Source organism: Augochlora pura, chromosome 4 (assembly GCF_028453695.1).
Source record: "Augochlora pura isolate Apur16 chromosome 4, APUR_v2.2.1, whole genome shotgun sequence".
Classification (NCBI taxonomy): Eukaryota; Metazoa; Arthropoda; class Insecta; order Hymenoptera; family Halictidae; genus Augochlora; species Augochlora pura.
Window position 1 is genome coordinate 23374318 of NC_135775.1, and position 14599 is coordinate 23388916.

At 41.0% G+C, this 14599-nt stretch overlaps 4 protein-coding genes across 4 annotated transcripts; 2 read left to right on the top strand and 2 right to left on the bottom strand.

The window, feature by feature from the left end:
• Positions 1 to 66: 66 nt before the first annotated feature.
• LOC144469063 (TBC1 domain family member 31) lies at positions 67 to 3114 on the top strand. Its single transcript, XM_078178963.1, has 4 exons — positions 67 to 1585; positions 1657 to 2126; positions 2188 to 2417; positions 2482 to 3114. The coding sequence occupies exons 1-4, from the start codon at positions 206 to 208 to the stop codon at positions 2748 to 2750; spliced, it is 2349 nt and encodes a 782-aa protein (XP_078035089.1). The 5' UTR covers positions 67 to 205; the 3' UTR covers positions 2751 to 3114.
• On the bottom strand, positions 2912 to 4247 carry Aprt (adenine phosphoribosyltransferase). The gene is made up of 5 exons (XM_078178964.1): positions 4163 to 4247; positions 3956 to 4083; positions 3650 to 3881; positions 3491 to 3569; positions 2912 to 3222 (listed from the first exon to the last, which is right to left on the bottom strand). Exons 2-5 carry the CDS (start codon positions 4054 to 4056, stop codon positions 3083 to 3085), a joined length of 552 nt encoding a protein of 183 aa, XP_078035090.1. The 5' UTR covers positions 4057 to 4083; positions 4163 to 4247; the 3' UTR covers positions 2912 to 3082.
• Positions 4248 to 5237: 990 nt separating this feature from the next.
• Lrt (Leucine-rich tendon-specific protein) lies at positions 5238 to 8600 on the bottom strand. Its single transcript, XM_078178965.1, has 4 exons — positions 8238 to 8600; positions 7236 to 7550; positions 6828 to 7160; positions 5238 to 6739 (listed from the first exon to the last, which is right to left on the bottom strand). The coding sequence occupies exons 1-4, from the start codon at positions 8598 to 8600 to the stop codon at positions 5369 to 5371; spliced, it is 2382 nt and encodes a 793-aa protein (XP_078035091.1). The 3' UTR covers positions 5238 to 5368.
• A 385-nt stretch (positions 8601 to 8985) lies between these two features.
• LOC144468507 (IQ and AAA domain-containing protein 1-like) lies at positions 8986 to 12864 on the top strand. The gene is made up of 9 exons (XM_078178046.1): positions 8986 to 9131; positions 9200 to 9352; positions 9471 to 9604; positions 9686 to 9943; positions 10018 to 10319; positions 10381 to 10900; positions 11173 to 11522; positions 11583 to 11831; positions 12418 to 12864. The coding sequence occupies exons 1-9, from the start codon at positions 8986 to 8988 to the stop codon at positions 12862 to 12864; spliced, it is 2559 nt and encodes an 852-aa protein (XP_078034172.1).
• Positions 12865 to 14599: the final 1735 nt, after the last annotated feature.

The window sequence follows — 14599 nt, forward strand, 5'->3', positions numbered from 1 at the left end:
AAGTAGTTTCTTAAAGATCACATTTATTTGATTTTGAATTTTCCGCAATATACACATACATGCAAAGAAAATTTGAACGGTGTGAACACTGTCGTGTTTGACGTTTCTAAATGTAAACATAACCTGAATGTAATCTGCAATTGCCAAATACACGAGAAGTATACTGAAGTAAAATTAATTTGTTTATTTCATACAAATTAAAGAAATGTACAAGAAGAAGTGGCAGAATTTGCGAGAAATTGATGATGCTTATGAGCTCAAAACAGAAACCATTTCTAGAACCCAGTGTACTGGCAGAGTTAACTTTGTACACTTGGCATTCGATTGTCATGTAGAATATCTTGTTGCAATAGATACAGCAGGATATTTATATTACATTGACTTAAGTAATACACCTTCTTATCAAAAGTTAGGTAACATTGGACAAGCAACATTAGTGGCATTCAATCCTATAAATAAATTCGAGATACTAATTGGCCTTACCACAGCTGACATAAAAATTGTGAGAGTTAATACAAACGCTGCACAGTTTTGTTCATTGATTGCTCACAAATTGCCACCTACACATATTTCGTTTTACAAACAATACTGTTTAACTTGTTCTCGTAAAGAGGTAATAATATGGTGCTTACGTTCTTGTAGTAAGGCTCAACAATTAAGAGTTAATATAAAGAATGTTATAATAAAGAAAGCAAGCTTCTCAAGCTTAGGGCATATTGTTGCACTGTATTACAATGATACCCTACAAGCATGGAATTTTAAAGAGTTGGAAAATGATGTTAAAATAAATGCAAAAATATTTGGTATTACAAACGTTAAGAATTTCATTTTCACACAAAATGGGAGAGCAATGATCATGACTGGTGCTCGAAATAAAATTATTATTCTGAACACATGTGACTGGAATTTACTGAAGACTTTATTTTTACCAGATAGTATTAATGGGATAAAGCAAATGTCGCTTGTGCCATCACCTTTGGATGGTGGGGCAAACAATGTATTGGCATGCATTTCATCAAATTGTACACTTCATTTTTTTGATCTGACACGATCTTGTTTAGTTCATACCCTGCAATCGAATCCTGTAAAAAAAATTGTAGTGTCTGCTGATGGCAGATATATAGCAGTAATACGTCTAGAAGGATATTTAAAATTGATTATGACTGAAAAATTAATATCAGAGAAATCTAAGCCCATGAAAAAATTGAAGGAACCATGTAGACCAGTTGCTCATAGTATACCAGATCACTTACAATGTGTCAAGCAACTTATGAAACAAGAATTGCGTTTAGAAAGATTGATACCAATTTTGAAAGAATTTGGAGAGTACCCAGAGAATTATCGACTTCTAATATGGTCTACTATTTTAGAGTTACCAGGCAACAGAAACGCATATTGTACCTTAGCTAACGAAGCTGCAAATGTACATTGTCCACCGAAATTTCTTAAAAATTATTCATTAGCAAATAGGAGCAAACAGATATTGTTGACGACAACAATAAATTGTTTGATACAGTGGTGTCCTTTACTATCTCAGTGCTCATTTTTACCAAAACTTGTTTTTCCATTTCTTATGATCTCCCAGGTAACATAGCTCGTTATGCAATGGTACAAATAATTTTTTATATCTTAAATTACAATTTATTGTTATTGCAGAAAGATCCCCTCCTTGGATTTGAATTCATTATCAGTATATTATTAAATTACTGCCAAAAATGGTTTGAATATCATCCTCTACCACCTTTAAATGTGTTAGGTATGATAGAAAATATCCTTCTACAAGCCGATCCATCTTTGTTGAATATATTTTGCGAAAGAGGTGTAACGTCTAGCGAGTACGCGTGGCCACTTTTAATGACCGCAATGAGCGAAGTTTTCTCTCGTTCTGAGTGGTTAGTTCTATGGGATCATTTGATATCTTATAAAAAGCCATCTCTTCTTTTGATGAGTGTTGTCGCGTACAACATTTGTTCACGTGATATTATAATTTCCTCATTACACACTCCAGAACATTTTAAGCGGTACTATACCACACAAAGCCATATTAGTGCAAAAGAGATGCTTAAACTTGCACACAGACTTGATAAAGATATACCCTTAAGAACACATCCTAGTCGTTATCTCAGGTAAGAGCAACTAACTACCACCTTATATATCATGTAAATATTGTGTGATATTTTTTTACAGAAATGAATTAATTACGTTACCCTCCAATGGACCATATTTACCACTCATGTTAAATGACTTTCCAAAATTCTTGACTGATAAAGTGTCTGTACTGGAATTGGAGAAAATGAAACAAGAAGAACAAATTGCCCGGGAACATAATCATAAAGCTATAGAAATCTCCGAACAGAAAAGACTGAAGCAAGAAGTAGAAACGTTTATGGAACAGATTAATCAAGCGAGACTTACCGGTAAATTACTGCAACAACTGTTACTTATCACTCCTAAAATATAAAATGATTTTATGCTTTTTAGAAGTAGAAAGGTGCATCAAAGAAAAATTTTCCGATTTCGATTGGATATCCGGAAGTACAGCATACATACGCAAACCAGAAATGCAATATAATAATATTCCAAAATTAGATATAGCAACAATTTCGGGTGACGAAGATGTTTTAGATTCTAAAAATAACAAATCGAAACATTATGAACAACTACAACAAGACGTGGATAAATTGGAGTACGAAGTATACAGCCTTTTAAACTCTTTAAGATCACAAAAATCAAGAATAGGAAATACTTGATGCCTTTTCAGAATTCTATCATATATAAAAAGCATCATCAGGGCATAGTATCTGAAATGGAATGAAGTATAAATATATACCATTGATCATATAAATAATTCTATAGATTTATTGAACAATCTTTTATAATATTGATATTTTGTAAATACTATTAAAAAATCTTTGTACAAGAGATTAAAATTGTCTCAAGTTTGTATAAAATGTACAAAAGTATTGAACTCTGTATTTATAATAATTTTATCCCAGCTATGGGAATAACATGGCTCGCCGTAAGATGTACATTCCAGTATTTTTAAATTTTATATTGTGTTTTTCATGTTACCTCAAGAAATTTAGTCATATTGAATAAACGAATGAACGGGAACATTGAGTTTCTCCCTTCCTTTTAATCCACTTAACTCAATTATTACTAAACATTCAACTACATTGGCTCCTAATGATTCTAATAGTTCTACAGCAGCATTCATAGTACCTGCAACCACATCATTTAAATACACCAGATTGAGTAAACATTTGTACATTTAGTTTTTAAGATGTAATTTTCTGTAAAGAGTAACACACCCATGTAATGTATACTTTGTAGTCAATTGTAGTTACATTAAAAAAAACTGGGTATAAAAATATTTTCTAAACCACTGTACAAACTGGAGCATTTAAAACAAGTTATTCAGGTGACTTGTTTTAAATGTCATAGCTTATATATTTACAGAAATAAACATCTCAAAAAGAAGCCTCCTTACCTCCTGTTGCTAATAAATCATCCACAATTAGAACACGTGCTCCTTTGGTTACACTATCCACTTGAAGCGCAATTGTTTCCTACACAAATAAAATGTGTAAGTAATATTATGTACAGCGTTAAGAATAAAAAATCATTAATTCAAATTTAATTTCTTGACCTCTGCGTATTCCAGACTAAAATCTTTTTCTATGACATTTCCAGGGAGTTTGCCCTTTTTACGAATTGGTATAAAAGGCTTTCCTAATTCCAAAGAAATCATTGGTCCAAAAAGGAAACCTCTAGAATCCAACCCTACAACTAAATCAATTTCAAGAAATAAAGCATGTTCCACTATCAAATCTTTCATTGCTCTCAATGCTACCACATCGCGGAATGCACTGAATATATCTCTGAAAATAATTATCTCTTTAAATAATTGACTTCTTAAATAATCATCATAAATAAATATGGATAATCTACTTACCGAAATACAACACCTGGTTTAGGAAAATCAGGATAAGATTGAATTGCGTTTCGTAGTAGTTCGAGCTTTTGGCTCTTATCCATCCTGGGTATTGAAGTCATTAAACTACAATTAGCAGTGATGGTAATCTAATTTGCGACAGAAGAAGAAATGTAAAACAACATTGTATCATAAAATATTCAAATCAATAAATAAGGAAGAACATACCACTTAGAAACAATAAAGGGAAACAGTTGTACACGCAATTCAAGTTTTGATTGAGGAAGTGGAAATCACGTGGCCGTCAGCTGGCTATTGGCTGAGAGGCCATTATTAATGGCTAAAGATTACGATACAATCGTCATCTTGTGTTAAAAATTGTAATCTAGATTATTAAAAAACTAAAGATGACCTACGATTAGATAATAAGAAATATAGTATAATTCGGTAACTTATAAATCTACGTAAAAGATCATAAATATACAATATTTAATCTACGTACCATTCTTTGAACACCGTTAAAATTTTGGTTGCCTGTGTAAGGGGTAAAATTGCAAGAATTCAACAATTATACGTAACTATGATGGAAATAAAACTCGAAGGTCCACATATTTAAGCTTGTAATAACCACCACTATATATTTCATCGAAGTTGTTAGTTATTTTTATACGCTGCGACTTTTGAAAAACTTTGTACACGAATAATTCTAATATTAATAATATAGTAAAATAAGGACTATTCATTAGAGCGGGAGTAATAAAGGAGAATATTAATTAAAATATTTACAGGCTTATAACAAAATACTTACATAAAATGTAAAAATATATAAGTCAGGTTTCTTAATGTATTATTAAAGGTTTTCTAAGTTTATACAGTAACTAAAACATTATAAGTATAACTTCTTCACTGATCGAAGCGCATTTTTCGTTAATAGTGGACGCGTATTTGGCACCCGAAAATTTTATTATTCAACAATTATTCTTTAATTAAATAATACAATAAAATCAACACATTGTCTTCTCTTTCACAAAGAAATTATAACGGCAGTGTGGAAAATGGACACTTTATACTATAATAATCCACCCGTTTTTTTATCAACTCTTCGCAAAATAATTCCGCATAGAACGTATCTTAATTCTGTTACATTCTTCTTTATACTAGAATCCGCTGATACTTCTACTTGGAATTATCAGCTCTGTGACTAGTAACTTATGGGGACAATCCCTCGCAATACAATCAGGCACACCATTCACACCTACCTAGACTATTGTCTCGTCTTGAGAACATTAAGTTGTCAACGAAAATAAGCTGTATTATTTACAAAGCTATCGTTGTCTCAATTAAATATCAACTACCACTTCGTGACGCTGGAAGCCATTGTACAACACTATAGTTCGCTCTACAAACGAAAAGCTGCTGATTAATGCAATTGAATCAGACTTTCGTCGTGGCTAACAATTTGATGTAATGCGCTTTATGAGTAATCTCAAACTCCTGGGCGGGTAGAAAACATTGTGTTTGTATTCTAGGATGTCTCACCCTTTTCACAACGCTTCTGGCAAGTAATACAAGCGCTACCAAAAGAGCGCAACCTGCCCCAATGATCACCAAAACAATGATCTCGGTGTTTTGCTTAAATCCTTGCACTTCAACGCAATGAAGCCGGTCTCGATCGTCCATAAAGTTTCCAATAATGTCTTCCTCGTTCACTTCATCAAGACTGGCACAAACTTTATAGCGACCAGGCAGTAGAACCTCTAAGGTCACGAACGTTAAGCTGCAGTTCAGTTTCTGCTTGCGAACCGCGGATTCTGCGTCAAAAACAACGATAGACAATTCGCATTCGGGTAGACTGAATTTGTTTGGAGTTGAGAGGCTAACATCCACATGAAGAAATCCTTGATCTGATACATTCACGTGAACTCCAGTTATTTTGGTATCCGTGGACTCTGTAGCGGGTGGTTCTTGATCTTTCTGTAAATCACGTTTGGTTTCCTCGAGGGTGAGCACGTCACTACAACCTAGACCCAAAGACACCTCGTCGTAGTTGCCTGGCACAAGGATTACAACACAGTAACGATACTTGTGGCCTGGTTGCAGATTCAAGGAAGCCGGAATAGCCACCGGCAGCGAGCAGGGGTCCCTCATCATGCGGGAATCACAATGAAGGGAACTAGAGACAGTCTGGACTTCGCTGTCGCCTATAGTTTCATAGACGATCAAGGTATCGCAGGTGTATCGCTCGGTACACATCTCGACGTGCCACAGAAGATTCACGCCGGTCGATCTGTCATAATGGAACTCCTTCAGTGTTAACTGAGCTCCGGTAGAAGGCTCTCTGGTAGTGATAGGCGGCGTTGGGTCGCCGCATAGTAAACTACCAGGAGAAACCTGCGTCAGGATACCATTCTCCAAAGCTGGAGGCGTAGCGCAAACCGCGGAGGATTTATCTTCCTCGTTTAAACTAGAATTGCTCAACCAGTTGGCAAATTCTAAGAGCGTACAGTCGCAGTTTAAAGGGTTGTCAGCTAACGAGAGCTTTTTCAATCGGAGCTTGGACGTGGGTACGTCGCTGGCTACCATAGTGATATCGTTGTCGTCTAGACGAAGATCTTGCAAGCTTTTCAGGGGCACTACTAAATCTGCGGTCAATGATCTAAGGAAGTTGTGGGTCAGGTCTAGGGTTGTCAATTTCTCCAGATGAGCCAGAGAGGCGCTGGATACCGCAACGATGCGATTGTTCGCCAGGTCGAGCCTGGTAAGAGTCGATAGATACTTGAATGAGTCGTCCTCCAGCACATCAATCTAAAAGTAAGAGTAACAACTTTAACATTGGTATAACGAGGAGAGAATAATTTCTAGAATTCTTGATTAAGGCTAATTTCTAGAATACCTGATTATGGCTCAGACTGAGGTAAGACAGGTTTCTTAATCCTGTTAGGGCTCCTTGCGTAATGTTAAACAACTCGTTTTCCGACACAGTCAAATACCGCAGTCGTGGCATTTTGGGCAGAAAATTTGGACCCATCGGCCCTAGCAACAGATTGTTTGACAAGTCGAGCTCCTCCAAGATCTTAAGGCCCCTGAGAGCTGACAACGCTGAGACACTCAAGCGGTTGCCTCTCATCCTCAAGGAGCGCAGTGAGGGTAACGAGGCAAAAGCTTGCGGCGACAATTGGGATAACAGATTGTCACATAAGTCCAAGTATGTTAAGTTTGACACACCCTGGAGTTAAAAAATAGCGTAAAATAAACAGTAGGTAAATTTTAATTTGACTATGTAGTTTATCGAGTGTATTACTTTGAAAGAATCGGCTTCTAGGGTCTTCAGTTTATTCTGCGACAAATCCAGTCGTTCCAGGCCAATAAGATGTGACAAGGCAATCGTGGGCACAGAGTCCAAGAGATTGTTGGGAATTCCAAGGGCCTGAAGAGGTCTTGCCAACGCTATGAACGCGTTCTCGTGAACTCGCCTTAGTTCTCCCGTGGAGACTACCAAACCATGAAGAGCGACGCCTTCGAGGAAGCGTGCTGGTAATAAGGAGATGCCCGAGACAGTCACATCGAGGAGCGATATGGTTCCCGGACGACTAGATCTCAAGTGTTTGCTGATAGTCTGCAACGAAATAATTTTGATCAATCTATCTTTCATCGATTAGCCTAGCTCGCGTCCATAGCAGATGGCTCGCGTTGTCAACGGATCTAGGTTCCCCTCTAATTTCAAGATTAATTAGTTATACCGGATTGCATAACGGGTATTATTCGATTCGTGGAGGTATCGCAAGAAAGGATATTCGTCCGAGTAATTGGTAACGGGACATTCGACGTAAAGCAGCCTGCGTATAGAGGAGAGGAGAAAAACGGGCTCCGCACAATGGTCTCTCTGATAATACGAACGACTTGTATTTCATCGGCGGTCTATACGCCCACACTCGCCTGGCGGGTGACTAAAAAATCGCTGACCTCGATACCGTGGCAAAATAATCATAATCTAAGACAAAACGCGCGATGAAATTTATCTACAAGCGACTAGTAATAGAAGTCAATATTAATTACAGTATATCCTAGAAAATATTTTTCGCAACTTCCACAATGTCTTTCAAGTAACAATGAATATTTTCACTGACTTTTAGAAGCCTTTCTGTGCACCGTGAAACGTTTAACGATAAGTTATCGGTTTCAAGTTCTCTTATTTCGATACACCCAGTACAATCCAGGCGTGGTCGTTAATTTCATTTAAAGGAGCCTCGTGAGTCATCGTGTGCATACATTCAGGACAAAGTGTACCACGCGTGAAAATTACCTGCAGCGTGGTTCTATCGCCGGTGCATCGGAGCGTGTGTGGAAAGTCGCAGGAACACTCGACGCCCGCTTTTGTAATATTTGGACACTCCCAAACAGTGTCGAGCGATGGCAAAGGCGAAGACGAAGGCAAAGTTGCGTGGGACGAGTCTTTAACATTCTCCTCGACCGAACTTTTTACAACATTTGACGAATTATTCACCGGTACCGCCTCGGTCTCGTCCGGGACCATCGTGAGCGTCGGGATGCTCGTCGTCGCCTTGTCGATCGTTCTCTCGTCTTCTATCGACTCCTTCGTTGCGTCTATGCATGACGCCAGCGTTGTTAACACCAAGATCAGCGAACATCGTAAAGTCCACAGCATCCTAAAATGATTCATTGACTTTATAGATTGATCATCAACGAGGATAGCATCGGTTGACAAAAATTCTAAGCATTTGGATTTGTGGCCTGTACATTCTTGCGACATTTCTAGACTGAATACGGGTGGAAGCAACAAGTTGTTAACTGAACATTGTCCGATTCAATCTTGTCACCTCACCATCACCATCCGCTTTCAATAACCCAACTTTCGGCCCTTCAATCACCTCAAAATTTATCCGTTAATACTCCAATAAAAACGATTTCTCTTAACACTCAAAATCAGTAATTGGTAACTAATGTTTTAGTTCCTCGATCGAGTCTACAATAACAACAGTAATTGAAACGGCAGTTGTTAAAGCGTGGAGAAAGAGACTGCTCCAAGACCGATGTCGCATAATCACTACAATGAATTGTGGCTGATCGCGAGGAACGACTTGGAGAAATTGTTAATGCTCGATCGGAGGATACAAGCCCGGGCGCGAACGAAGACGACGGAAGAAGGTTTGAACATGCTGCTTCCCACGTATTTGAGGTATACGATTTATAATTCATGCCCGAGATCGACGGTCATGAGTTAGAAGTATTAATCCGAATACGTAGGTATCGCAATCTGGTGAAAAGACTGATAGTTTGTCACGATCAAATGGTACAAACGCAGAAACGCAACCTAATCAAACGAGTTTTGGACTGCGCGGTTGGCCGAATGCTCGAGTACAAGAAACGAATCGTCGATCTAAATTTCACGGACTACCAGTGAATATAAAACAATGCATCTTCTTGAATTTTCAACACTTCATTCGCTATATTCTTCGCTATTTACAGAAAAACCGTAAGTTTTGTTCTCATGACAATCGAACTGAAATCTATTTAGGTGGCCCGACGACTTCATGAAGCAGTTAAAATACAGTCCAGACGATGTCGAGATCACGATGTCAGCGAGTGGCAAAGACTTGGTCCAGCAACGTAGAAAATTCATTGGGGAAATGATGGAGAATGCTTTGAAATGCACGTCTTGTAGCAAGTGTTACAAACCAACAAACGACCGACATATAAAGTGTTATTTTCATTTAATTGGATTTCTTCCAGTACCGGAAGAGGAAGATAAAACATCGGTAACTGAAGCCGAAAGTATACTAATGGCAGAAGCAAGCACGTCGAAAGTTCGTAGACGCAGAGTGAAGGAAGAGAGCGAGGTGACGTCGGTACCGTCGATCCTCCAGGTTTCGCCGGAAGAGTTAGCTGCCCGGGAAGCTCGCCGCGCAGCGGAGGAAACCATGATGAGAGCGATCTTGCTTATACAGTCCCACGAGAGGGCAAGGATCGCGAGGATCGTCGGAACCGAGCGTCAGTAATCACTTAACACGTTCAAAGCGGCTCTAATTGAGTCTTAAAATAAAGTGAGTTGTACATTGTTGTAGAGGAGCGAATGGGCGTTTACAGCCGAAAACTACAATTCGGTGAAATTGTTCCAAAGAAGTTTACTAGGGAAACATTTGAGAGAGCCGCTAGAATAATACAGAGAGCATGGTGGAATTACATGAAAAGGAAGAAGCTGAAGGAGAGAATGTACCGATTGGAAGAACTATTAGGGGCAGCGATACCTCGCCGGAAGTCCGACCATGTCCTGGTAAAAGACAGAGAAAACTTCCAGAGGAAGCTGGACCAAATGCCGGTGTATGTTAAACGGGTCGAAGATGCGACAGAGAATCATCGGACAAAAGTATTTATATATTGTCCAGAAATTTTTTCTTTGATAACGACGATCATTTAATTCTAATAAGCTGTGGAAGATCAGGGGACCAGGTCTAATGGAGGACATCACGGAGGAGATACGCGAGTGGTTTATCGTCTGGTACAACGAATTGGGCCATTTCGATGCGTATCCTGCGGAAAGTTTGGGCGGTACTATACTAGTTGTCACCGAACAAACCTTAACTCCTCAAGAATACCTGGCTCAGAAGAAGGCGGCAAAGCCCGATCCAAAAGCTCAGCAGACAGAGGTAGCGCCGAAAAAGAAGAAGATAAAACACGAGACATGGATGCAAGAAACAAAGGCGTTCAGCCTTTTGGACGCAGCGAATCAGGACTTCATTGCGGACTGGAGTTTCCGTGAAGATTCGGTCGATCCTCAACACAAGATCTACGAAGATCTAATCAAGAACGTGCTGTGTTACGAGCTACAGTTAGAAATGAGAAAAGTGGTTGATGAACTAATGAGGCTCGAGCTGAAGAGACTGAACCAGGCACTGAAGAAAGACTGTAAAGCCGATGACAGAGAAGTTGAGATCCCTCATTCGCATGGTGGGTTCCCTAATTCCATCCCTTGCGCTTGAAACAAATGAGACGTTAGGCTCGTTAAGACAATCGTACCAACAGCGATACGATTTCGCGACAGAAACCTCTTACATTTAAGTGTTAATTGAGAAGTAATCATCCACTGAGTAACGCGATCATTGAGTCGATCACGTAGTTGCTATCGTAAAAGTAATAGAGAGCCCAGCAATTATCCAGCAGTCGGTTGTTTTAACGAGCGTGTTTTTAAGCATGTTTTAAACCGCATTTCATTTCGTAAGGGAAAAAGAAAAAAGGGAAAGGAAAGAGACGAAAGAAAGGCAAGCAGGACAAGTTCACTGTGGAAGAGAGTTTCAACGAGCTTGTCCAAGCGAACATTATCACAAACTACCCTACGACGTGTATGAAGGACTGGATGGGAGATCTGTCGTATCAAAACTACGAAGCCGCTAAAGAGTTTCGAGACTATCGCCACCGATTAGGCGAGATAAAACAGGTGGTGATGGAGAACTGTGTTCTTCCATTAAGCTCTAAAGAGATTCATCAAATCGCACCTTTGATACGATCGGTATGCATCTGCGGACTACCTGGACACGGGAAGATGTTTCTAGTCAATGCGATTTGCTCCGAGGTTCGCACATTTTTTAGCCGACAACGCTTCGAAATTGTTGAACTTCATGGTTTTGTACAGGTCGGAGCATTGCTAATCAACATGACGCCAATTGTGTTGGTGGACAAGTATTCGGGGAAGAAGAATGAGCGAAAATTGATAGACATGATCTCGAAAGTAGCTCGTGAGCTGGCTCCTTCCATAATTTTCATTGACAATGCCGAGAAGGTTTGGGCGAAGAAAGTTCCTCCGGAGGAACAATTCGTTAAACCGAAGAGATTCGCGAAACACTATCTGAAGCTTGTGAAAAGCATCAAGCGAGGCGACCAGGTAGGTTCTTTGATGAAGAACGTTTCGTTTTAGTACGTAACTATAATGCTAGATAATTAATTTGTCTTGACGAAAGCGCGTTGATTATTTGATTCGGTTATCCGCGAGGAAAGCGGTCGATGTTGCAACTAATCGGTGTTGCATTGCCTTTCCTAAAGTGGCGAGGAATGTTAAAGTTGGTGATCTGGTAGCGCGCCCACTTTATGAAATTCCCGATATTCCTGTTTCGACTCTTTCTCCAATATGAATGAACCACCTGATTAAGTCGGGTCTGGATACCCCCACTTCGGGTCCAGCCTCTTTCTCATTCCCAAACGATCGTTCATGCCTGGTCATCAATGAAACACCTCCTACCAAACGACCGGGACGTGGGTGGTAGCGAGTTAACATAGGATTTAGAGTGTTGTCGATTCCGGGCGGATACGGGCGGCCATTGGCGTAGAGATTCCAACGTACGAATTAATTATTCATTATTGTTTGGCAATTACATCAAACCGATACACCGCACGATCGCCGTCAATGCCGACCGTACGCTCGATCGCCGGTGAAACGCGTCCAATAAGTTCCCTCACGTGAAACTTTACAGATCCTATTTCTCACGACCTCCTCGGAGCCATATAAAGCAACAAGTCCCTTCGTCAGGGTCCACGACAAGTTCATAATGATTCCTCTCACGGACTACAACACGCTGTACATGTTTTACAAAGATCTACTGATGAGGTACCACGGCGTCGATCGCGGGATCGACGTCTCCTGTCTGGCCAAGGTGTCCGAAGGCATTCCTCTGGACTTCATAAAACAGGCAGTGGAGAACGTGATGAACGTTAGTCGGAGAATCACCCTCAGATTCAACCCACTGAACCAACAAGAAATCTTGGAAGAACTGCTGAAGTACGAAACGCCCACGAAAAAGACGTTGGACCAGTTCGTGAAATTCGAGTCGCGAACTCCGCTCGGGAAAAAGAGAGCGAGATTGCTGAAGACCGAAAAGGCGTTACGTGAACGAATGAAAAAGACACAGTCCAAGAAGTGATTCGTAGAAAACGTATCGGTCGGATTTTTCATCTGGGCAAACCGTTCCGAAGGTTTTCTGTCCCACGAGAACCGTTCACCGAAAGCGAGGGAACGGAAACTTGTCAGCGAAAACCGTGGGACGTAAACGCATTCAGAGACAAGGCTGCGCTTTTCATCGAGAAAATGTTGCGCGTTTCCTCATCTGTTTACCAATCGAAATCAAGATAGAAATTCGAAAGGAATGGGTTGGAATGAAAAAGCGACGTTCTTTCTAAGAGGCGGAGAGAGAGAGAGAGAGACGCGTGATCATCGATTGAGCGATTTCTCCTTTCTTTCGTGTCGCGATTCGCCAACGTCCGCGTCCGGACGTGAAACTGGTTTTAGTCTTCGTAGGATGCTAAAAACGATCCTCGAAAAAGAGGAGCCAGACGTAGCGAGGGACGACGCTGAAAAAACTTAACACGCTTAGACCCGGTCGTCGGTCCTAAATACAACCACCTTCAAATATTCTTTAACAACTTCGTCAAAGTCACCTAACAACGTGTAATCGTGGAATAAAACTGGGAATGAAACTATGAATGGCTAACACATTGAATTCGTTAAGTAGTTCTAGTGTAGTGGGTGCTTCGATCTAGGTGAGACAACCCACTATAATGACGAGATTCTTACGCACGTTCTACTTCTCGTCGCACGGTGTTTCAAAATACGGAAAGCATAAACATTTTGTTGAACTAGTTGCTGTTCGTTAGAACCATGTGTTAAATTAACTAACAAGTGATCCTGGTTCGTTAGGTGATATATATAGCAACATAGATTTATATATATTTCATAAGCACGAAGAACACGTTGATCTTTAGCGGAGAAGCTCTGCGGACGCACACGTACCTATGGCAATGTGTATACCTCTGGTCCGGGTGTTTGCGGACCCTTGTTAGGCCCCTGCGGCTTCTCTTCACGCTTGGCACACGCACACGCAGTATGTCGTAGCACTTACGCAGGCGCGGCGCGGGCATTCACGCATCCAACCCACGTAGAGTGTTGCGCGCGGGCAACGCTCGAGAGGGCCAATCACAGGCTCGAGAGAGCTGGCCAAACCGAGAGAGTTGTCACTCGACCATAGGCGCGGATGCTTGAACTTCTCGGAGCCGGTTTAGACGAGGTCCGGTGGGCTTGAACGTGAACGAACGGACAGAGATGGTGACACCAGTGACGCGTTCGCCGGGTGCATCTTCCGGTTTACTGCGCACCAGCGTTCGGGCGAAGTCTCCGTTGCACCCGCGGTTCAATGGGGCTTTACCGCGACGGTACCCGTTGTAAACGCGACGAAGAACGACCGTACGACGACGTGGTACTAGCTGATACTGTGCACGAGGCACGCGGTGGGCACTCGTGCCGAGAAAACGTCGCCTCCGCCGTGTCCACACGGTGGGGACTCCGCCGGTGCGTCCGTCTCTCTGTGTCTCTCGGTTTCCACATAGCATAGCCATGTATGGAACACGGGACGACGTTCTCTCTCCCGGCCCTTACGCCCACTTGAACCGCTGCCGCTCTTGCTCCCGCTGTTAGCCGCGATTCGTTCTCATAGTCTCGGAGAGCAGGTATCGTCGCGGCGACGTCACCGTTACAGGTTGTCCGACGACGTCGCCCCATCAACCCTGCTTCCCTTGGACAGAGATTCTTCCAATTAACATCGGACCGAACGCCATGCGATGGCTTCAAATCTAGCGCGTTTCATGAAAAAACGATGCTGGCAA